Consider the following 24474-nt stretch of genomic DNA (forward strand, 5'->3'; position numbering starts at 1 on the left):
GAATTTTTTCAGAAACTGTTAGAGACAAGCAGCTGGAAACCATTCGAAAAATTTATCTGGCTTTCGGTGAAAATTTTACAGGTTTCACAGAGAATAAAGAGTGTTACTACAGCTTTAAGGACACCCCACAATGGCGCACGGCGCGCTGCACTCCAAGCCGCCATCGAGAGGCAGAAAACACCACATAATTTCTAAACGGATGGCTCTGTGGAGCTGGGACCGTTGTGAGCAATTTCTGTGGTTATCACAAGAGCTGGACATCAGCCATTTTCCGGCAGATTTCACTTTTAACAAGAGATTTTGTCATGGAAAGCTGCGCGGAGGCTTCGCACGTCAGGACCGATTCGCTGATCGAGCGAGACAAAGGAACACCTCCGTTTCGGAGTGCCAGGGGACAAGTTGGGACATGCCCAGCTCTCCACAATTTCTCTTATACTCACTCACTGGGCTGGTAAGCATTGAAAGCCGAGATAGGCATGTCCCAACTTGTCCTCTGACACTCCGAAATGGAGGTGTTCCTTTGTCTCGCTCGATCAGCGAATCGGTCCTGACGCGTGAAGCCTCCGCGCGGCTTTCCATGACAAAATATCTTGTTAAAAGTGAAATCTGCCGGAAAATGGCTGATGTCCAGCTCTTGTGATAACCACAGAAATTGCTCACAACGGTCCCAGCTCAGAGCTTAGCAACCAGATACTATCTAGTTGATTGTGGACTCATTGGCTCCTGAAATCACCAGAGCCAAGAGTCAGGAACAGTGTACAAACACAATAAGGCTCAGAGATTTATTAACCCCTGAAAGTGTAACCATAGAGGGGCAAAATGTCCTCAGCAAAACAAGCATTAGTGATACTTCTGTCTCAGCAACATGGCCCTGTTCAATATTCATATCATTTTTTTATTCATGCGGTGAAAAACGGGCTTTATCTAAAGAAGCAGGTTTCAAGGCCACAGTTCAAAGGAGAGCACACAACATAACTCTTGTCAAATAGGTTGTGTAGCATTTCGCCGTGTGACTGACTCACTTGTTTTGATGCTTTGAGCCTTGCAAATGTGCATGGTACTGTGCCACCGAGTTCAGCGTCACACTGCACACTTCACAGGTGTAGCTTCGCTTCAGACCTGGAACAGGACATAATAGTATTAAATCCATACAGACAGGAGATAATTTACTACACATTACTACACAGTCGGTGAAACCTGCACTGCTCTCATGCAGAATGAAGTTTCCTGGTACAAATACAGTTCAGTCTGAGGCGGGCATCTGTCTTTGTGTTTAAGACAGACTAAGGTGACCAGGGCTTCACGTGAATCACTGGGAAATACATTGGAGCTACACGGAAATAGAGTTCATGGCTGAATTCATGGCTGAATCTGAGAACCGATACACCTGCTTGATTTATCTTTCGAAAGTGTTTATTTATGCATCCACTTTATAATGCTCAACATGTACTTCATGTACTTCTCAGTTTCCCAGTCTTAGAGCCCCCTAGTTTGAGATCAGAGTCCTTAGATGGGTCAAGTTCCACAGGAGTTTTTGGACTGTCAAGTGCCTCATTTGAAATTACCTGTTGGCCAGAAGGTTCCACTGAGACCTAAGAAATTCAAACTTATAAAAACACTTTTACTCTGTTCTAAAACAGAGTTTATCAGTACACATTTTTTCTGTTTGGTAAAAGTGACTGTACATTAGTCTTACAATTTCAAAATTATCATAAATCCCCCTCCATTAGTTATTTCTGGTACAAAAGTGAACATCAGAGATGGATACGAATGAGCACATATGTACAAAAAAATGGAACATGAATGGAATGAATGAATGAAGCTTGATATGTATTATGCAGTCTTTAGTGTCATTTTATATCAGTCACTCAAAATTTTGGGTAATGTACATTGATAGACAGCATTTTCACTCAATATGAGAAATTACATATTTTCATTTTGGACATTTAATATACACTGGTCTGTTTTTTTATATACATATACGAGGTCTGTCCATAAAGTAACGGTCCTTTTTATTTTTTTCAAAAACTATATGGATTTGATTCATATGTTTTTACGTCAGCCAAGCTTGAACCTTCGTGCGCATGCGTGAGTTTTTCCACGCCTGTCGGTTGCGTCATTCGCCTGTGAGCCCGCCTTGTGGAAGGAGTGGATAAGTGAATAAGTGCACATGAAAGTGTATTTTCTCTAAAGCATAGGTGTCAAAGTGACTACGTTTACATGCAGCCAATAACCCTTTCATAACTGGAATATTAGCAATAACCCAGTTGCGCACGGCCATGTAAACACCCGCAAAAACCTGAATATGCTCATATTCGGGTTTTTAAAACCCGAATATGACCGCTGTATGACCTGAATATGACCCGAATATCAGGTCATATAAACGCGCATTGGGATATCCCCATAGAAAGGAACATTATTTTGTGTTCTGCGCATGTCCTATCCGCAAGGAATCTTGGTCTTTTGAGTACAGCAACTACAAGTACTTGTATGCGGCATACGCAACCCTCCAGAAACCACAGAAGCAGAGGTAAACAAGTATGGCGAAATCCAGACACGGCAGCACAGCACCACACTTTTGGAGCGAGGAGGAAACCGAATACTTCATTAGTATCGTGAAAGACATGAATATAATGTCTTTTATTGATGGTAGAAAGAGGAAGAAGAAACGGAAATGACGCATATTTGCGTCATGACGTTCTCCGTGCGTCTGGACATTGTCCATGCGTCGCTGTTTAGATGGGGATATTCCAAATGATACCAGTGATCATGTATACAAGAGTAACACATGCTTAAGCTTAAGAATACTGACCTTATCCCGAATATTAACGGCATGTAAACGTAGTCACTGATTCCAGAAAGGGCCAAGGGGGTGCAGGTTTTCTTTGTAACCACCCACTGCACCAGGTGATTTCACTGATTGATATCACTTTGAGCAGATGGAATCAGTTAATCAGTGAAATCACCTGGTGCAGTGGGTGGTTACAAAGAAAACCTGCACCCTCTTGGCCCTTTCTGGAATCAGTTTGACACCTATGCTCTAAAGAGTTGAAATATTTCTAAAAACATTTCACGTTTCAGTTTTAGAGCATAATTATATCTTCACACTGAAATGTTGACAGATATGTCTCACATTCAGAAAATTTTGATTGTTCTGAACATTTTGATATGCAACGCATGGGCATTATACTTCATGCAAGTATCTTAAAATGGAATTACTGAAGGTACTGTAAATAGGGAAAATTCCATTGGACCCCAGAGGGTTAAGGCGTACTATTTCTCTATGATGTATAACTTTTGAGGTTGTGATTTATGCTTTTGATTTATGTTCTCATGTCCTCATTTGTAGTTTTCATCTATCCATTCTATAAGCCTGCTTATTCTACTTCAGGGTCAGTCTTATTTTATTATGCCTTTTATGTTTACTGTTTTATGGTTTTAACTTTTTATGGGTTCCATATGTATAGCACCTTGAATTCTCTGAAAGGGCTTTATAAGTAAAAACGTATTACTAAGCATTGGTAATATCCAGCCGAAACATCCAAATTAAGAATTTCACATAAGTATACACATTTTTTGCAACTATCATATCAACAGCCAAGTCATGATATGTGCCGCAAGTGATGAACCCATGTTGTAAATCTGAAGTTTTCATGATTCAGTACTGCAGAGTTATCATGCGTATTTTTCTACCGAATTTTCCCCAAATGTAACTAGCTCATCAACCTGACTACCTTGGGGATATGATACATGATGTCTTTATCAATGGTTGAACACAAAGGCCAACATTCCTCATCTAAGAACTATGTTAGGGGGAAAATGGGAAAATACAAATGACAGAGCCCCCCCGCAAAAAATACCCCTTAGGTTCAACCTTTGGTGACACAGAAGGCATTGCGTTGCCATCACTACTAAAAGCTAGACATTAAGCTTACTGAAATAGACTTTAAAGCAATGGCTACATCATATATATTTCTCAACTAACTTTCCTCTGAATCTATGGTAACTAGTGCAGTGTCCATGGGAAGTATGTATTCCTATAGAAAAGTGGGAGCTTTGTTGACGATCTTTGTTGGAGCTGGCGGTGAAAACGTTCCACCTTCTTGTTAACTGTTTGGTTGAATGGGTACACAGACATGGAGAACTGTGTGAGACATGGCAAGATTTATTAAAGCTTAATAGGTCATATTTTAACACTTGACAATGGCAACATACTTGCTAGGTTAATTCTGTTCAGATTAGATTAGATTAGACTAGATTAGATAGAACTTTATTGATCCTTTGGGAAGACTAGCTCAGGGAAATTGAGGTTCTAGCAGCATTGTATAGCAGCACACAGGGTAATAAGCACACAGACCATCAAAAGCGAAAGCAAAAAAAAAAAAACAAACAGTTTGAAAATGTAAATATAGCATACATACTGACAGCATTGGTTCCTTCTGCTCTTTGTACTGGATCAGTTCTATGGCCACACCAGTTAAGTTCTCTGGTGGCAGTAGTGCCATCATCAGCTGCATGTGACCTTCCTCCTGATGTATCTGAGGCACTGTTACCACAGTGTGACAAATAGACATTCACACAATTGGTGGCACATGCATCCCACCCGCAGTGATGATGTATTGCACCTGTCACTCTCACAGTCAAAGCACTGAACCACTTCAATTCCACTTACTCCATCACCCGAATATGGTCAGAACGTGAACTCAGTTTTCTTTGACAAAGTCCAGGATGCTCCTGTGTTTCCGAGCATACATTAATTTACACTGATAAGCCATATCACTGTGACCACTGAGAGGTGAAGTGAATAGTATTGATTAGCTTGTTCAAATGGCACCAGTCAGTGAGTGAGATATATTAGGAAGTCCTCAAAGTTTATGTATTGGCCGCAAGAAAAATAGGACACAGAAAGATACTGTGATGTCCACACGATAGGGCCAGAGCACCTCCAAAACTGTAGCTCTTTTTACAGTGTTTCTGGTCTATAGTAGTCAATATCTACCAAAAGCAGTCTAATGAAGGAAAACTGGTGAATTGGCTACACGTTCATGGGTGGCCATGGCACCCTGATGTGTGTGTAGTGCAAAGTCTGGCCCATGAGGTCTGAACCATCAGACTGGATCTATTGCTAACGTCTTGGTGCCAGATACCATGCCTCAATTGGCCAGGGTTGTTTTGGTGGTAAAAGGGGTAGTTACACAACATTAGGCAGGTGGTCACAATGTTAATACCAAAGTGACAAATTAAAAAAATCTCGGGGTAATCATCGATTCTGCACTGTCTGTGGAATTACACTGGAGAGTTCTCTAATCCGTAATGTAGTGAGGATTCATGCCATCCTGTCTATGGCTGATGCAGAGACTCTGATCCATCCCATTGTCTCTTCTGAACTGTATTATTGCAATGTCCTATTCTCTGGCTTACCGCAGTCCAGCATTAGAAGTCTCCAACGGGTTCAAAATGCTGCTGCTACAACTTTGAGTGGAAGCAGAAGGTTTAACCACATCACCCCAATTTTGACCTCTCTTCACTGGCTTCCGTCTCTGCAAGGTCTGATTTTAAGGTTTTGTTACTAACGTACAAAATCATTCACAGACTAGCGCCTTCCTACCTAGTCAACCTAATTAAACCCTATGTACCGACCCGTGCTGTGCATTCTCAGGATGCAAAATAAAGGCCCCCTGACACGAGCATGACTTTGATTCACACACTTGCACGAACTGTGTTGTGAGGGAGAGTAAACTCATCTTTAACGGGTGCAGACTAAACATGAGAGGGGTGCCGGCGTGTGGAATTGCGCAAAGACAATTTTGAAATGTTCAAAAAATCCTTCACGCATAAATGTTTTGCTACAGGGTGTGATCTAATCGCCAATACGACATGCAGCTAGTCAAGCTGAGTAAAGAAGAAGTGAACAGAGCGAGTGGTGACGTCAGCGGATCGCATCAGAGTGCAGCTCCTCTGAAGAATTATTAAAGATATTAAATCTGTTATAAACATACTTTAACAGCTACACACAAGAAGGAAAGAACATGCAACTGTTTTACCAAGCCGTGACAATGTAAACATGACAAATAATTACCTTTTTATACGGCTCCAAATGCTTTCTCCAGCTAGTTAGGAACGCGCGCACATAAACGGCTCCAGGTGCAACGCTCTTCTGTGATTCAGGAAGAGATTAGAGCCATTTTCAGCAGCCAATTTGCAGAGAAAATGATTAACCTGCCACAAAATAATAATTTTATATATGTAGCATCCAGCGGAGAGCTTGTGGCAGGCGGTGAAACAAAGCACAGCGTCCAGCTGGGAACACAGTGGGTGGGATCGTCACAACAACAGGCGTGCAAGTGCGTGAATCAAAGTCATGCTTGTGTCAGGGGGCCTTTACAATGTGTCACTAAGGTTAAAAAGAAGTAAGTAGGCCACAGAGCTTTCTCTTATCGTGCACCTATTCTGTGGAACAATATGACTGCTCAGATAAAACAGTGATTCTCTGGATTCATTCAAGTCTAGATTAAAGACTCATCTGTTTTCCCTTTAGTATGGCTAGCATACCTACACACGTAGTGTTGAGCCATTTCTCCTCTCTTTTTTAAATTGTGCCATTAATAATGGGGCAGGTCCAGCCTCATTATATCTAAATTCTGGGTCTGTTAGTGAAGCATGGGTCTAGCTGCCGGGGACTGCATTAGTGCTTCTCTGTTGATTTACTGCTGGTGAACTAATGCTTTAGGCGCTGTTAGTTCTGGTCGACTGATTCTGCTCTCTACTACTGCTGAGACTGGGACATGGGACCTTGGAGTCTGGCACTACATACTAAATGAATGGACACAGTGTGACCTGAACCCTGCAGATGACATCAACAACTGGGGCCACACAGACTCACAATGTCCAACAGGAACAAAGATGTTTTGTAATCAGACCTGATATGGACTCTACATACAGTCTAAATTAGCAACGTTGTTTGCACTCTATTCATTTTTTAGGGCCCCATCACACATAATGCAAAGTTTGGACGAAGTGCACATTTAGTGTGCATGATGCAGGAATCATGTGCAAACCATGTATTTCAGGGGTGCTCAAGTTCAGTCCTCGAGAGCTACCTTCCTGATACTCTTAGTTATCTCCCGCTCCAACACACCTGAATCCAATGAAAGGCTCATTAAAAGCCTGCTAACGAGTCTTTCATTGGATCTTTCATGCTTATCGTGCGTCTTTCACACATAGTGCGCATGACGCAGGAACACCTAACACCGCTTGCATGGCACTTAGAAAATGTGTGGCCAGTCGCACTCTTGGTACGACAACAGACCGCATACAATCACTGTCGTACTGCTGTGAAATTTGTCTAAGTTCCCCACGAGTGTGACTTTGCAAACGCATACACTGACACGTGGGTGTGCGTGCTCCACTCACGGGAGGCGTGGCTTCGGACAGAAGTCGCTGTGGAGATCTGTCATGCTGGACATTCCAGCTACACAACACCTACTGTGTTTGGACAGTGACCAACAACTGTCCACTGTGAGGCGTGTGTGTCTGATTGCTGCACTTACGTGGACATAAATATAAACATATGTTGTCGTGGTGGCAACAAGCTGCAGCAAGCGAGCGCGTGCACGGAGCAGACACTGACAGCCCCCCAGGTTGAAATGGACCATCAGATCAGAACACACAGCGGGCGATCTGACCGTCACGTCACCCACGTGAGTTCTGTTCCATATGATGTGGTCTCTGTGCTGTGGTGCACTGTCCACAACACATGCGTGTCGGGCAGAACACACGCGCGGCCGAGTGGATGCAACAGACCAGTAGATGTGGACATCAATCAATTCAATCAATTTTATTTAGATAGCGCCAAATCACAACAAACAGTTGCCCCAAGGCGCTTTATATTGTAAGGCAAGGCCATACAATAATTACGTAAAAACCCCAACGGTCAAAACGACCCCCTGTGAGCAAGCACTTGGCGACAGTGGGAAGGAAAAACTCCCTTTTAACAGGAAGAAACCTCCAGCAGAACCAGGCTCAGGGAGGGGCAGTCTTCTGCTAGGACTGGTTGGGGCTGAGGGAGAGAACCAGGAAAAAGACATGCTGTGGAGGGGAGCAGAGATCAATCACTAATGATTAAATGCAGAGTGGTGCATACAGAGCAAAAAGAGAAAGAAACACTCAGTGCATCATGGGAACCCCCCAGCATTCTAAGTCTATAGCAGCATAACTAAGGGATGGTTCAGGGTCACCTGATCCAGCCCTAACTATAAGCTTTAGCAAAAAGGAAAGTTTTAAGCCTAATCTTAAAAGTAGAGAGGGTGTCTGTCTCCCTGATCTGAATTGGGAGCTGGTTCCACAGGAGAGGAGCCTGAAAGCTGAAGGCTCTGCCTCCCATTCTACTCTTACAAACCCTAGGAACTACAAGTAAGCCTGCAGTCTGAGAGCGAAGCGCTCTATTGGGGTGATATGGTACTACGAGGTCCCTAAGATAAGATGGGACCTGATTATTCAAAACCTTATAAGTAAGAAGAAGAATTTTAAATTCTATTCTAGAATTAACAGGAAGCCAATGAAGAGAGGCCAATATGGGTGAGATATGCTCTCTCCTTCTAGTCCCTGTTAGTACTCTAGCTGCAGCATTTTGAATTAACTGAAGGCTTTTCAGGGAACTTTTAGGACAACCTGATAATAATGAATTACAATAGTCCAGCCTAGAGGAAATAAATGCATGAATTAGTTTTTCAGCATCACTCTGAGACAAGACCTTTTAATTTTAGAGATATTGCGTAAATGCAAAAAAGCAGTCCTACATATTTGTTTAATATGCGCTTGTTTAATATGCGCTTAGAATGACTCAAAGATTTCTCACAGTATTACTAGAGGTCAGGGTAATGCCATCCAGAGTAAGGATCTGGTTAGACACCATGTTTCTAAGATTTGTGGGGCCAAGTACAATAACTTCAGTTTTATCTGAGTTTAAAAGCAGGAAATTAGAGGTCATCCATGTCTTTATGTCTGTAAGACAATCCTGCAGTTTAGCTAATTGGTGTGTGTCCTCTGGCTTCATGGAGAGATAAAGCTGGGTATCATCTGCGTAACAATGAAAATTTAAGCAATGCTGTCTAATAATACTGCCTATGGGAAGCATGTATAAAGTGAATAAAATTGGTCCTAGCACAGAACCTTGTGGAACTCCATAATTAACCTTAGTCTGTGAAGAAGATTCCCCATTTACATGAACAAATTGTAATCTATTAGATAAATATGATTCAAACCACCGCAGCGCAGTGCCTTTAATACCTATGGCATGCTCTAATCTCTGTAATAAAATTTTATGGTCAACAGTATCAAAAGCAGCACTGAGGTCTAACAGAAAAAGCACAGAGATGAGTCCACTGTCTGAGGCCATAAGATCATTTGTAACCTTCACTAATGCTGTTTCTGTACTATGATGAATTCTAAAACCTGACTGAAACTCTTCAAATAGACCATTCCTCTGCAGATGATCAGTTAGCTGTTTTACAACTACCCTTTCAAGAATTTTTGAGAGAAAAGGAAGGTTGGAGATTGGCCTATAATTAGCTAAGATAGCTGGGTCAAGTGATGGCTTTTTAAGTAATGGTTTAATTACTGCCACCTTAAAAGCCTGTGGTACATAGCCAACTAATAAAGATAGATTGATCATATTTAAGATCGAAGCATTAAATAATGGTAGGGCTTCCTTGAGCAGCATGGTAGGAATGGGGTCTAATAGACATGTTGATGGTTTGGATGAAGTAACTAATGAAAATAACTCAGACAGAACAATCGGAGAGAAAGAGTCTAACCAAATACCGGCATCACTGAAAGCAGCCAAAGATAACGATACGTCTTTTGGATGGTTATGAGTAATTTTTTTTCTAATAGTTAAAATTTTATTAGCAAAGAAAGTCATGAAGTCATTACTAGTTAAAGTTAAAGGAATACTCAGCTCAATAGAGCTCTGACTCTTTGTCAGCCTGGCTACAGTGCTGAAAAGAAACCTGGGGTTGTTCTTATTTTCTTCAATTAGTGATGAGTAGTAAGATGTCCTAGCTTTACGAAGGGCTTTTTATAGAGCAACAGACTCTTTTTCCAGGCTAAGTGAAGATCTTCTAAATTAGTGAGACGCCATTTGCTCTCCAACGTATGGGTTATCTGCTTTAAGCTGCGAGTTTGTGAGTTATACCACGGAGTCAGGCACTTCTGATTTAAAGCTCTCTTTTTCAGAGGAGCTACAGCATCCAAAGTTGTCTTCAATGAGGATGTAAAACTATTGACGAGATACTCTATCTCACTTACAGAGTTTAGGTAGCTATTCTGCACTGTGTTGGTATATGGCATTAGTGTTGTGTGTGTGGGCCGCCAGAAGAGGAGGTACTGCTGGCCCACCACCAGTGGGCGCCCTGCCTGAAGTGCGGGCTTCAGGCACGAGAGGGCGCTGCTGCCACGGACACAGCCGGGGATGACAGCTGTCACTCATTATCTCTTGACAGCTGTCACCCATCTACTCAACATCATCTCACTCCATAAAGACCAGACGTCATCTCCACCTCGTTGCTGAGATATCGTACTTCATTGGAGGTAATATACTCAGCCGTTTGTGTTTTACACATCAATCTGTATATTGTGAGTCTTTGCAGGAGTACCTGTTATCCTCTGTCTGCGGGAGCTGATTGAGTGCTGGACTGCACTCTTTTCCCCTGAGGAATCACTGCGGTACTCTGCTACATATTGAGTGAGAGGTGGAGGTGGCATTCCCACCGTTGTTGTTACGGGGTGTACACACACCCACACTTGACTGTCTTTGTTCTTCGCCAGCAGTACCAGGTCCGACAGTCGGGGACGGTGATCACCTGGGAATTCGGGACTTGGCGGCTCCAGTATGCACCAGGTTCGGTGGCGGCGGAAATCGTGTGGTTCCGGCTCTTCTCAGGACAGACGTCTTCTATCCTCGAGCCTGCCCACACGTCACCTTTGTGGATTGACTGTAATCATATTCTGAGATTGTCTGTGTGTTCGTTGTGCTCCTTCACAACATTAAATTGTTAATTTTTGGCTAATCTATTGACCGTTCATTTGCGCCACCTGTTGTGGGTCCGTGTCACTACACTTTCACAACAATTAGAGAACATAAAGAAGGAATCATATCCTTAAACCTAGTTACAGTGCTTTCTGAAAGACTTCTAGTGTAATGAAACTTATTCCCCACTGCTGGGTAGTCCATCAGAGTAAATGTTATTAAGAAATGATCAGACAGAAGGGAGTTTTCAGGGAATACTGTTAAGTCTTCAATTTCCATACCATAACTCAGAACAAGATCTAAGATATGATTAAAGTGGTGGGTGGACTCATTTACATTTTGAGCAAAGCCAATTGAGTCTAATAATAGATTAAATGCAGTGTTGAGGCTGTCATTCTCAGCATCTGTGTGGATGTTAAAATCGCCCACTATAATTATCTTATCTGAGCTAAGCACTAAGTCAGACAAAAGGTCTGAAAATTCACAGAGAAACTCACAGTAACGACCAGGTGGACGATAGATAATAACAAATAAAACTGGCTTTTGGGACTTCCAATTTGGATGGACAAGACTAAGAGTCAAGCTTTCAAATGAATTAAAGCTCTGTCCGGGTTTTTGATTAATTAATAAGCTGGAATGGAAGATTGCTGCTAATCCTCCGCCTCGGCCCGTGCTACGAGCATTCTGGCAGTTAGTGTGACTCGGGGGTGTTGACTCATTTAAACTAACATATTCATCCTGCTGTAACCAGGTTTCTGTAAGGCAGAATAAATCAATATGTTGATCAATTATTATATCATTTACTAACAGGGACTTAGAAGAGAGAGACCTAATGTTTAATAGACCACATTTAACTGTTTTAGTCTGTGGTGCAGTTGAAGGTGCTATATTATTTTTTCTTTTTGAATTTTTATGCTTAAATAGATTTTTGCTGGTTATTGGTGGTCTGGGAGCAGGCACCGTCTCTACAGGGATGGGGTAATGAGGGGATGGCAGGGGGAGAGAAGCTGCAGAGAGGTGTGTAAGACTACAACTCTGCTTCCTGGTCCCAACCCTGGATAGTCACGGTTTGGAGGATTTAAGAAAATTGGCCAGATTTCTGGAAATGAGAGCTGCTCCATCCAAAGTGGGATGGATGCCGTCTCTCCTAACAAGACCAGGTTTTCCCCAGAAGCTTTGCCAATTATCTATGAAGCCCACCTCATTTTTTGGACACCACTCAGACAGCCAGCAATTCAAGGAGAACATGCGGCTAAACATGTCACTCCCGGTCCGATTGGGGAGGGGCCCAGAGAAAACTACAGAGTCCGACATTGTTTTTGCAAAGTTACAGACCGATTCAATGTTAATTTTAGTGACCTCCGATTGGCGTAACCGGGTGTCATTACTGCCGACGTGAATTACAATCTTACCAAATTTACACTTAGCCTTAGCCAGCAGTTTCAAATTTCCTTCAATGTCGCCTGCTCTGGCCCCCGGAAGACAATTGACTATGGTCGCTGGTGTCGCTAACTTCACATTTCTCAAAACAGAGTCGCCAATAACCAGAGTTTGATCCTCGGCGGGTGTGTCGCCGAGTGGAGAAAAACGGTTAGAAATGTGAACGGGTTGGCGGTGTACACGGGGCTTCTGTTTAGAACTGCACTTCCTCCTCACAGTCACCCAGTCGGCCTGCTTTCCCGGCTGCTCGGGATCTGCCAGAGGGAAACTAACGGCGGCTAAGCTACGTTGGTCCGCACCGACTACAGGGGCCTGGCTAGCTATAGAATTTTCCACGGTGCAGAGCCGAGTCTCCTGATCTGACATGATCTGAGCACACTGCTTGTCATTTAATTATTTAAAAATCATACAATGTGATTTTCTGGATTTTTCTTTTTTTTTTTTGGATTGTCTCTCATAGTTGAAGTGTACCTATGATAAAAATTACAGACCTCTCCATTCTTTGTAGGTGGGAAAACCTGCAAAACTGACAGGGGTCAAATACTTATTTTCCCCACTGTACTTGAAGGATGTCTTATAAATCATCCTTTGTGTCTGTGATAATGGTCACAGGGAGCGGCAGTGCTGTTGTAATTGCCATCATGTTGTGTTGAATGAAAAATGGTCAATTTGATTACATGGCTTTCACAATTGAGTTAATGTCTCCATAAATATGCCTCAGAGCAAAAGGCCAATCGAAAACAAATGTCACCCTCGACACACAGAATCTCATTTCCATATTCTGTTTAATCAGATTTCTCCCATGAATGATGGTTTGCTCCAAAGTGCAGCATGAGGCGCTGATTTTGAAAGGCTGCTGTTTTCCCCATCTCTGTGAGAAAGTTTGTGACAGGTGCCATTTTCACACTCTCATCTCAGATGTTGATGTCAGCCGGTTGGCTGTTACATTGTGATGAAGGGTAATACTCCCTAGCAGCAGAGGGGAAAATCTCTCCTTTTTACTTTCCTCCCGATGAGCTGTACAGTAACCACTCTGCTAATCGGGCACTGGTAGGACTGAGATTTCAATTTGGCCACTGCGTCCCCTGATGAAATCACGAGCTGACAAGGTTCTGCAGGAAGCAGCGAGGGTGTGCTCTGCAGTGACCTTTGTCGACTTGTTTCTCAAACAATTCCTGAAAAGGTGAGAGATTGCACCACGGGCACAGTACCCATCTCTGGTGGCCACCTGCGGCTCTTCCCTGGAGGTCTTATTGTGCACGAGCGAAGGAGCTCCAGGAGCCCTCAGGCCTCAGCAGCGCCTCCCCTCAATCATCTTTACTCCATATAATCTGAAGCATCCGAGTCAGAGGAGGCTCATTTGTTTTGGTTAGCGTGTGAAAGACGCTTGCTGGGGAAAAGAGAAGCGGCCGACAAGAGGATGCAGAAGAAGAAAAATGTGCCATGAAACCTCATTTATTTAAATTAAGATGGAATTTTGTTACTCTGAAACCAGAGTTACAGGTTGTGCAGTTGATGCATGTGGAGGAAAATCCTACGTGAAGTCCTATATCTTCATTTAATCTCACATTCACAGAGGGAGCTTTCAAGAGAAAAAGCCGGTGGGCAAATCGCTATACTACAACAATCCAAAAAAAAAAAAAAAAAAAAAAAAAATCATACTTGCAACAAAAAACAGCTAAATGTGACTGTTAATTTTATTAAGACCTACACAGCAGTGTAGGAAAAGCTAACCTACAAGTATCACTAATCAGGTAACTGAGAAGTTAAAGCTCTATAACCTTTTTATAACCTTAACTGTTTTTTTTAAAGATTTTAAGACATAAAAATAATTTTCATTGACACCACTTTAATTTTACTCCTTAGCATTTAAATCAGGCAGTGGTGGGCACAGATAACCAAAAAATGAACTTCGATAACAGATAATCAGATAACTGAAGTTATCTTTGATAAAGATAAAACGATAAACCACCCAAAAATGTATCGGAAGTTACAGATAACCGATAAATTCCAATATTGTCTCTACTACATTTGCAACTACTAATAAACTGAATTTGAGTTTTAACGCCACAATAGCTTCTAGTAATATTAAAAGTGACAGACCCAAACAATGAGGCCACACTTTTGTCTTTGAACATCCTGCCCACTGCTGGAAGCTCTGGTTTACTGCACAGCTTCCAGCACAGAGGCATCCTGAGAGCAGCCATAAAGCCCAGCTCTCTATCAATCACAACGCTCCGGTCAGGCAGAGGTCTTGGAAAATAAAGTCATGCTGACTTATGGCTTTGATTTATAAATAACATTAATACTGATAGAATAACTCCATTAATGTCAATTCTGTCATTTGTACAAAGTTAAAATATAACATATATCTTTTAATGTTGAATAATGCACTAATTCTGAGGTTTTGTAACAAACACAGACAGATCACAAAGGATTCTGGGTAAAAGTGCCTCTGCTAAACACTGATTGGTTAGTCGTTCATTATGTAAACCAACACGTTAATGTGACATGTGTCGTGTGTTGGTGTTTACAGATAAATGTGCTTTTGTAAAATATTCCATTTTTATTTGTAAAAACAGGCATTTTTTATGGAGCCCTGGAAGTGTCATCGCAAAATGCTTTGCATGTGGAGAGAATGTGCGCTCATTTTATTAGTGCCATGCTCACGTTTGATGATGTTGTAAAACGAGCACTCAATATTGTCTTGACACATAAATGTTGGCTTTACACTGTGCGAATTTTGGCCCTTTTTCAGATGATTTTTCATTCGTGCGAGAATTTTTTGGACTGAGTTTCAGGTTAATCGCGCATCCTGCATCATGTAGTGTACATGGAGTAACAAGCTGCGTTTAACATCTCATGACCACCTCCTGATCGTCGATTATATGGTCAAATGAAAATAAAATCTGTGTGATATTAATCTGGTCGGCCGTCGTGAGGTTATCCTGCTGCTGAGGGGCTACAAGCGTCCAACCGCTCGCACTGTGCATGTGCAAACACCGCAGAGCTGTCTTGTAATATTTTTGTTGTTGTTTTGTTTTGTTTTTAAACTTAATTTGTAAAAAAAAAAAAAAAAAAAAAAAAAAAAAAAAGCCATTTGCAAAGCCAAAAAGTTGATTTGACAACCATCTGATATAACTGGGGTCAAAATAAATAGAACACTGCCATCTACTGGTGCCCGGACGCTTAGTACTTAGGGCGAATACTGCCATGAACACTACTGGCTAGTACATGGCAGTCGAGGCCTGAAAACTTGCCAAAACAAAGTCCCAGATAATCCGTGTCTGTACATTTAAGATGCGTGGAATTTAACAAACGCAAATACAACAATGTCTATAAACCCAGAGAATATATTCACGAGAGTTTTAGGCACTAGAGTTTAATGCTGTTGTCCGTGGAGCCTGAACAGAGTGTCTGGAATGCATTTGTCCTGTCATGAACGTACAGAGATAACCCTATCACCCATAATGCAATGCTGGGCACAGCATGTGCTCACTAAAACCTTAAAATTAGCATATTACTTTAAAACTAAAACATATATCTGATATTTTCACTTTATAAAACATCAGACATGACAGTAATTTTAAGTAACTTGTCCAAAATTAGTTTGGTTAAAATTTGGACCACGAGTTAAAAATGTATGCCTCTGGATGACTTGGGTGCTATTGCCAGTGTATCTGTATGGTGTTAAAAGAAATGATTTTTTTTTTTTTTTTTGTGAGACCAGTTCTCATTTGCCTGCAGAGGGTAGAGTGGTTTCTTCTGGAAGCAGCTCTCTTCTGTTTGCAGAAGGTAGAACTATGCATCTGTTAGGAAACTTTTAACAGGTAGGTGCTCAACTGATTTTAAATTTTAAAAATGTTTGTCACTGTTCATCTTTGTTTACTATGCTATCGGTCTAAAAGGTATTGGACAAAAATGTATCGGAAGACAATTAGTCCAATAATGGTTTTTAAAGTTATCTAAAAAGATAATCCGATAATGAAAACATTATCTTCAATAATTATCTGTTATTGGATTATCGGAACTGTGCCCACCAATAAAATCAGGGATTCACAATATTATAGTGTAGCGAGCGCGGGGATGGTTGCTAAGACTGTAAACTGTTGTGCTGCAATGCATTATGAGAGTTTGTAGTTTTAAGTGTTGGTAATGTGGTTCATGTTGTTAGTGTTGTGATTTGTTGTGCTTTGTAGTTCAATTGGTTGAGTCAGTTTGGTTGAGTGTCATGTTGTTGTTGTTGCCATAAGTGTGAAGTGTGGTGTGTCTGATGATGCGGCAAAGCGGACGAGTTGTTTTAATCATTACAACAATTAGAAATCATGAACATGATAAGTCAGACTTCTGACACCACCCTGGGAATTTCACTCAGAGAACTCTCCAGTCAAATCAACTCCAATGCAAAGCACACAGGTTCATTGCAAATGGGGCACAGTAGGAGGTTCACTTACAAAACAACTTACTGAAAATATTTATTACAAAAACAGAAACAACAATCATAAAACCACACCAAAACAGTCCATGTGTTAACATAAATCAACATTCCCCATCTGCAGGTGCCCACTCCAAACACCAGAGGGCACCATTGCGCCACCAACTCCACAAGCTGACGTCAGGCTAATCACCAGGCTGACAACCCATCAAGGCAGGTAGCAGCAGACATCAGGGTGGAGCAACGGACTCAATTCTGGGCAAAGCAGCAGTGACATCTGCAGAGCTCACTCCTTTCCATCATGAATCTGTAAGTTTATCAGCATAAACATAAGTGACACACAAATGTCTGGAGGAGGAAGCTAAGCCACCAATACATAGCACTCTATTGGTCCCAGCCAGTACAGCACAAACCGAGGAATCAACTCCACACTGGAGCGTCCAGCACTCAGCAACAACCTGGCACCAGCCACGCTGAGCAGCACACAACCAGCGACAACTCCCACTGTTAAGTTCATTCATACTGCTACAATGACTTACGCCATTGTCCCTGTGTTGTGTGTAAAAATAACAGCACCTGCTTGTGGCAGTGTACAGAAAAGACAAAAGCTTTGGCTGGGTCTTCATTCTTCCACGTAGCTCGCCACAGTAGTGCCAAAATGATTAAAACTGATGCTGTCTGGAAACAAGCTAGAATTTAGACCCTTGAAGGGGAGAAATTCAAGCGATTGGAGGCCATGATATACATTTGGTAGCGACCTCATAGATCACGTGGGGGCTTCCCCTGAGCTGCATGAGGATGATGGGAAGGACACATGACTGCCAACTGGAGTAAAGAAAGGTAACGTGAAGTCAGCTGACTGCTTGCTCAAACAAAATAAACCAAAATGCCAGAAAATGCTGTGGGACAGCTTTTTTCTGTATAAATGTAATATTTTTCTCATATATTTTGTAAAGGTTGTCGAGAAATAAACTCTTCTAAATCTAAAAACACTGCTTTTGTAACCAGATAACACCTCTGAAGTGATTTACAAGACATCTGTTGAACATTAGTGTGCCCACCTCTGGAAGGCGCATCAAGCAAGTGGGTTAAGTCAATCTCAAATCCTTCTGCAGTTTGTCTGCATTATGGCAAAGAAGGAAAAGATAATATTCTCTGTGGAATTCCCCTCAGGTAAATATGTTATCTTCATTAAAAATGAGCTAATTTTGAAACGTTCCAAAAATAAAACTGCTTCGATTTCCATAGAAACTTAATTTTGTCAGTTTTGGGAAATTTTAAAGGCTGAACAGCTTTGAGCGTGATAACAGTAAACCACTATTTATAATCACAAACTTTTGTTATATGAGTTTATCATTAGTTTGTTGTTTTTTGCTCTAAATCCCCCCCCCCCACCCCCCAAAAAAACAGACCAAAAGACCTGAAAATTCCATATACGAGGGCTGTCAATAAAGTAACGGTCCTTTTTATTTTTTTCAAAAACTATATGGATTTCATTCATATGTTTTTACGTCAGACATGCTTGAACCTTCGTGCGCATGCGTGAGTTTTTCCACGCCTGTCGGTGACGTCATTCGCCTGTGAGCACTCCTTGTGGGAGGAGTCGTCCAGCCCCTCGTCGGAATTCCTTTGTCTGAGAAGTTGCTGAGAGACTGGCGCTTTGTTTGATCAAAATTTTTTCTAAACCTGTGAGACACATCGAAGTGGACACGGTTCGAAAAATTAAGCTGGTTTTCAGTGAAAATTTTAACAGCTGATGAGAGATTTTGAGGTGATTCTGTCGCTTTAAGGACTTTTCACGGTGCGAGACGTCGTGCAGCGCTCTCAGGCGGCGTCATCAGCCTGTTTCAAGCTTAAAACCTCCACATTTCAGGCTCTATTGATCCAGGACGTCGTGAGAGAACAGAGAAGTTTCAGAAGAAGTCGGTTTCAGCATTTTGTCCGGATATTCCACTGTTAAAGGAGATTTTTTTAATGAAAGACGTGCGGACGGATCCGCACGTCGGGACGCAGCCGACGCGGTGCGGCGGCACAGGAAAAACACCTCCGTGTTGATAACCATTTGTAAAATCCAGGCGGCTTTTGATGGCTTTCAGTGGAGTGAGTATATGAGAAATTGTTTAACAGGCAGGACATGTTCCAACTTGTCCTTAAGGCTTTCAACAGAGGTGTTTTTCCTGTGGCGGAGCGTCGCGGCGGCTGCGTCCCGACGTGCGGACCCGTCCGCACGTCTTTCATTAAAAAAATCTCCTTTAACAGTGGAATATCCGGATAAAATGCTGAAACCGACTTCTTCTGAAACTTCTCTGTTCTCTCATGACGTCCTGGATCAATAGAGCCTGAAATGTGGAGGTTTTCAGCTTGAACAGGCTGATGACGCTGCCTGAGAGCGCTGTGCGACGTCTCGCACCGTGAAAAGTCCTTAAAGCGACAGAATCACCTCAAAATCTCTCATCAGCCGTTAAAATTTTCACTGAAAACCAGCTTAATTTTTCGAACCGTGTCCACTTCGATGTGTCTCACAGGTTTAGAAAAAATTTTGATCAAACAACGCGCCAGTCTCTCAGCAACTTCTCAGACAAAGGAATTCCGACAAGGGGCTGGACGACTCCTCCCACAAGGAGTGCTCACAGGCGAATGACGTCACCGACAGGCGTGGAAAAACTCACGCATGCACACGAGGGTTCAAGCATGTCTGACGTAAAAACATATGAATGAAATCCATATAGTTTTTGAAAAAAATAAAAAGGACCATAACTTTATTGACAGCCCTCGCATTAAAGGATAAAACATGGACATCACCTAAAAGGTTTAGCATACCAAGGTCAGATGATGATCAAGACTGACAATAAAATGAACAAATTAAAACAAAAAGTAGTTTCCACCAAGCATACTTTTTAGGGACAGCAAGTAGGGACAGCTGGGGGGTGACGGCTGCTGGGGGGTTGGGGGCCGTGGTCTCCGTGGGATGGTGCCCCGCTCTCACTCGGGCAGTCTCCTGGTCTTGGGCTTTGGTGTTTGGGGTGGGGCCCGGGGTGGGGGTGGGTTGGGAGCCGGGGGGAGTTTGGGGGGATCCAGCTGGCTGCACTGGGGGGGCCTTGGGTGTCGTGGGGGCCTCGTGCTTCCTGGCCCCAGGGGTTGGGCCTCGCCTCTTGACTGGGGGCCGGGCCCTACCCTCGTATGGCTCGGTGGTCCCTGCCCGTGTTTTGGATTTGGTTGTGGTGGATCCTTTGGCCCCCATCCTTGCTGCCGCTCGCTTCTGCCTTCGGGAGCCGTGGCCCTGGTGATGTGGTTCTGGGGTCTCCCCCTATTGGTGGGCTCTGATGGTGCCCTGTGTGCTTCCCTTGGGTATGGAGCTGCTCCCCGTGCCTCCCTGGGGGGGGTTCAGGGGTGCATTACAGCACCACCGTGCCGCTCCCCTGTTGGTTTGTCGTCTGCCCCAGTGGCTCTGGGGGCTGGTCTTCCTGGCCCGTGGCCTTCTGCTGGCCTTTTGTCCTGGTTTCTTCTGGGCCGCGCATCCTGGGTCTGTTGCTGTTGTCGCTCGTGGCCGTCCGTATGGCTTTGATGTGTCGGAGTGGTCCATGTCATATGGTAAGGTTCTGTACTTTATTCTTGGTCCAACACACCAGCCACAGTAGTGATCAGATATTTAGCTGTGATCTGGGTCTCTGTGTGTGGATGGTTGCGTGTTTGTGGCTGCCACCACAATTCGGTTTTGGGCGCTGTCAAGGGGATTATTAACACTCTGGTGTCCAAGATTAGGGTATGGATGCTCACTAATTAGACAACAGACTGTCACTGTTTGTTCATGTGTGGTTTGTCCTGGTAGGTTGTATGGTTGAGGCCCTGTCTTCTCGGTGTCTCACTTCAGTTATTGCCTTTACCACTTGCCGTTCGTTCTTGTCTGTCTTCATGTTGTTTTGGTGGTCGGCCCGTCCTGATAGAAGTTGTCGGTTAGGATTGAGTAGGATGTTGAGGGCTGATCAGGGAAGGGCGGATGGGGGGTCTCACACACACACACACACACCACGTTCACTCACGCACTACATACCTTCTGTCTTGCAAGAATAAATTGCATATATGGGTATTAATGTTCATAAATGGTTCTGCCAGTGTGGCACTTACCATTACTATATATGCAGACGGGGGAAAAAAAAAGAAAGTATGGTAAAATCTAGAAAATAAAGCTGGACCTCAATGGTACCGATTCGATATGTATTGCAATTTCTAAGAAACGTGATTGCGCAAGTATTGCCTGGTTGCATAAGAAGTGTTAAGCCAAGTTTCCATTAAGGTTGGCCGATGTTCCTTCATTGGTAAACCACAATGTCTGCTACAGCACATCAGGTAGGCAAAGTCTTCATTCTATCTTGGATTAATTTTTCTGTGATCAGTCAGCATAGTTGGACGCCATGTTGTGCATCCGCTGTAGGCCTCTCTGAACCAGTTTTTGACTGAATCAGTCAGCTACAGCATGCCCAGAATCTCCCAGAATGCATGTGGTTGTTGAACATTTGGCACATTTCAACTTTTAAAAGTACAATTGAAGTCTCGCCTCATCCTTAAATTTTGACCTTTCTAGCTGCCATTCGAATTAATAATCAGTTTCTCCCAATCTGTTTGAAATGAAGGTGGCATCAGGTAATGCTCACATTAGGTTGGATTACACTGAGCCCTTTGATAACAAAAAAACACAACTAAATTATTTCCAATTCCACTGATTCTCATCTCATTTTCAACCGCATATGCGGGATCAGGTCACGGGAGATTCTCACATTGTTAAAAATAAATATCGCAATATAGTTATAAATAATATTTTTTACCACCCTTAATTAAAATAACAGTAAAATTTTACCAAGCTGAGCAAGCACTCCTTCCTCTGTACATTCAAACAGCAGTGGGTCCAGAATTCTTATTGGGTGCTGAGTGCATTTATTTCATTTACTTGTTAGAAAATCACTAGCTATTCTTTGCCAAACTGAGACCTACTGCCTCAGCCCTTTGGAGTGAATAGCTAATAGGTGGTGGCATTATGACTGATCAGCAGTGTATTTCTCAGCGCGGGCTGTTTATGAGCATAAAAAGGTGGTGTAGGTCTGGCGATTCATGCTAAATTAACCAGCAGCCATCTGCCCAGTCATACGGTGCAACTTCAGCTCATTCTCTCTGTGATTGGGCAGGGCATACAGGCTGAAAGAGCATATTTTACCTGGAAATCCATACGGGATAAACTGCCCAGGAACTTATGACTGAGAATCAGCTGGGAAACATTATAATGAAATCATTACTCCAAAAGTATTTTCATCCTCTTGTAGCAATAAAGCGCACCAATTCACGGACACGATTGGTCTCTGAAATTGGTTGCAGTTGCGAAATGAGCTGTAGAGAGATGAAAGATCTGATTTTAGATAGATACAAATGGCAAGCCTTCATCTCGCTTTATCTAAAATGCTAAAAATCGAAGCAGCTAGTTTGCACAGAGAGAAGTCCAAGCCCATTGTTTCCTTCTAAAAAATGACTTCCATCAGCTTTTGGTAATTTGCAGATCTCTAAGCCTGCTCTTACACCAGTAATGGATCTATAGTAAGGTCATGGGGAGTTAAAAAATAAGTCACGACAAAAGCTTGTGAACCGCGCCTGCAGAACTCTCGAGTTGATGAAAGAAGGAAACTGATACAATTCATGTCTGTTAGAAACACAGCTATGGTAGACTCAGGGAAAACAAAATCAGTCTCCAGGACATTTTGATAGCATCAGTTTGAATTTCAATTTAGGGTTCTGGAGTAAGTGCCGCAAGCTTGAGATTAAACTGCATCCAGGATTGTAGGTGGTTACACAACCTGCAGATAATTCTCTTTCTGGTGGATTGGACTGAATGTCTTTAGCTCGAGGTCTCTCCAGAGGATCCTGGGCTACCATTTGGAATGGCTGTGTCAAATGAACAGCTGCTTAGGGACACTCAGATGAGGCACATGACTTGCATCTTGAGGAAATGTCAGCTACAACATTAAGGCCATTCGATAGGTTTCTCGAGACGTGATCAAGCATGCAGGTGTCTCAGTGCTAAAGACCCCATCAACTATCTAACTATTGAATCACTGGCTTCGTTCTTGCCTCTAATAGTCACATGGCCAATGGGGAAGGACACAGTCTCATCAGAACCAAAGTCCTGGGGAAAGTTAGTGGAGGAAAGAATTCTAGTGTCGATGAGCACATTATCTGCAAATTTATTGTTAAAGTTGATGTTATAGTGGATTATTCTCATTAACTGCTGTCTTGCTCTGTGTCCAAAGTCCTGCTGACTGGAGGACCAGAACCAAGGTTGGAAGGAACACGAAATCTTATAAAATACCATAGCAGGGGGCAACTGGATCATTCTGATGATTTGAGGGGTCTAGTTTGGAAAGGACAGTCCATCTTCAGATGCTCTTCAACCCTACCTCCAAGAAAAGAAAAATAAGTAAGGCCCTGAGGTCTACTGGTGCACGTGCTTATACCCAGTGGTTTGTCCAGTTCCACTAATCTACTAATTTGCAAAGCAGACATTTTCATTTACGGATTAGCTTTTCGGCTATCTCTAAAAACCAAAGGCAGATGGACAAAATAGCTTCAGCTAAATTTAGCCCCACAAACGTTTTTTTTTTTTTTCAGAAAGGTTTGTACACCCAAAAATCATACATTTTTATACAAATTTATAGCTCATTTGCGCTGTCGCAGAGGACTGATAAATATTCGAATTTCAACTTACAGCATTTGTTGCTAGCTTTTCAGTTTGAGAACCAGTTGTATTTTTGTGTGTATATTCATGCCCGTATATAGAGGGGGTTCAACCGAACCCCCCCCCCCCAAGAACTGATTTTTTTTTCTGCTGATTTATTTCTGATCTGGATATCAACGTTATGTGTTTTCTTTTCATTGATAATAAGCAACAAGCACTAACTGTTACACAGCTATTATCACACACCCTCAAGTTTCAATTTCCTCTGCCAGAGTAATCCCTTAAGTGATGAAAGGGGAAACTGCTAGATAAACTTTTCCCATGGGGGTTGAGAATTTTTGCTCCCTGGTCCCTATCCTCCTCTGATATCAAACAGATTAGTAGGCTTGTAAATACCCATGTAGACACACAATTACACTTGTTTAGTTTGTAAAAACATGTTTGTATGTATAAGCTGAGAAATAAAGGGAGCTTCTCCTTCCTGTTGCAAATACTGTAAAGGTGCAAATATTCACGTGGGATTTGTTATGCGAATTTCACGAGTTAAACAAGGTCGCCAACAGTGTTGCCACAGTTACTTTGAAAAAGTAATCCAATTACTGATTACTGATTACTCCTTGAAAAAGTAACTTAGTTACTTTACTGATTACTCAATTGTAAAAGTAACTAAGTTAGATTACTAGTTACTTTTTAGTTACTTTTCCCAGCTGTCAACAACAACCCTCTGCCACCTCAACATGACAATGATACCTGTTTTGCCAAAACTCACTTTATAGTCACCCTTTCTTGACTTCAATGAAAATAAATACTTGTTTTGTAAAAAGTAAAATAAAGACCTCTTTCTTGACCTCA

At 42.4% G+C, this 24474-nt stretch overlaps 1 protein-coding gene across 3 annotated transcripts in view; it reads right to left on the bottom strand.

Annotated features, from left to right (window-relative positions):
* The window catches only part of zmat4a (zinc finger, matrin-type 4a), a 376811-nt gene that overhangs the window by 67973 nt on the left and 284364 nt on the right, over nucleotides 1–24474 (bottom strand). For all 3 annotated transcript variants that reach the window (XR_004560878.1, XM_034171037.1, XM_034171036.1), the window contains exon 6: nucleotides 1023–1119. Coding sequence is in view for 2 of the 3 variants with exons in the window: in XM_034171037.1 (XP_034026928.1) it covers nucleotides 1023–1119 (97 nt within the window). In the remaining variant the exon portion in view is untranslated. The remainder of the gene's footprint in view (nucleotides 1–1022; nucleotides 1120–24474) is intronic.

This window comes from Thalassophryne amazonica, chromosome 5 (genome assembly GCF_902500255.1).
Source record: "Thalassophryne amazonica chromosome 5, fThaAma1.1, whole genome shotgun sequence".
Lineage (NCBI taxonomy): Eukaryota > Metazoa > Chordata > Actinopteri > Batrachoidiformes > Batrachoididae > Thalassophryne > Thalassophryne amazonica.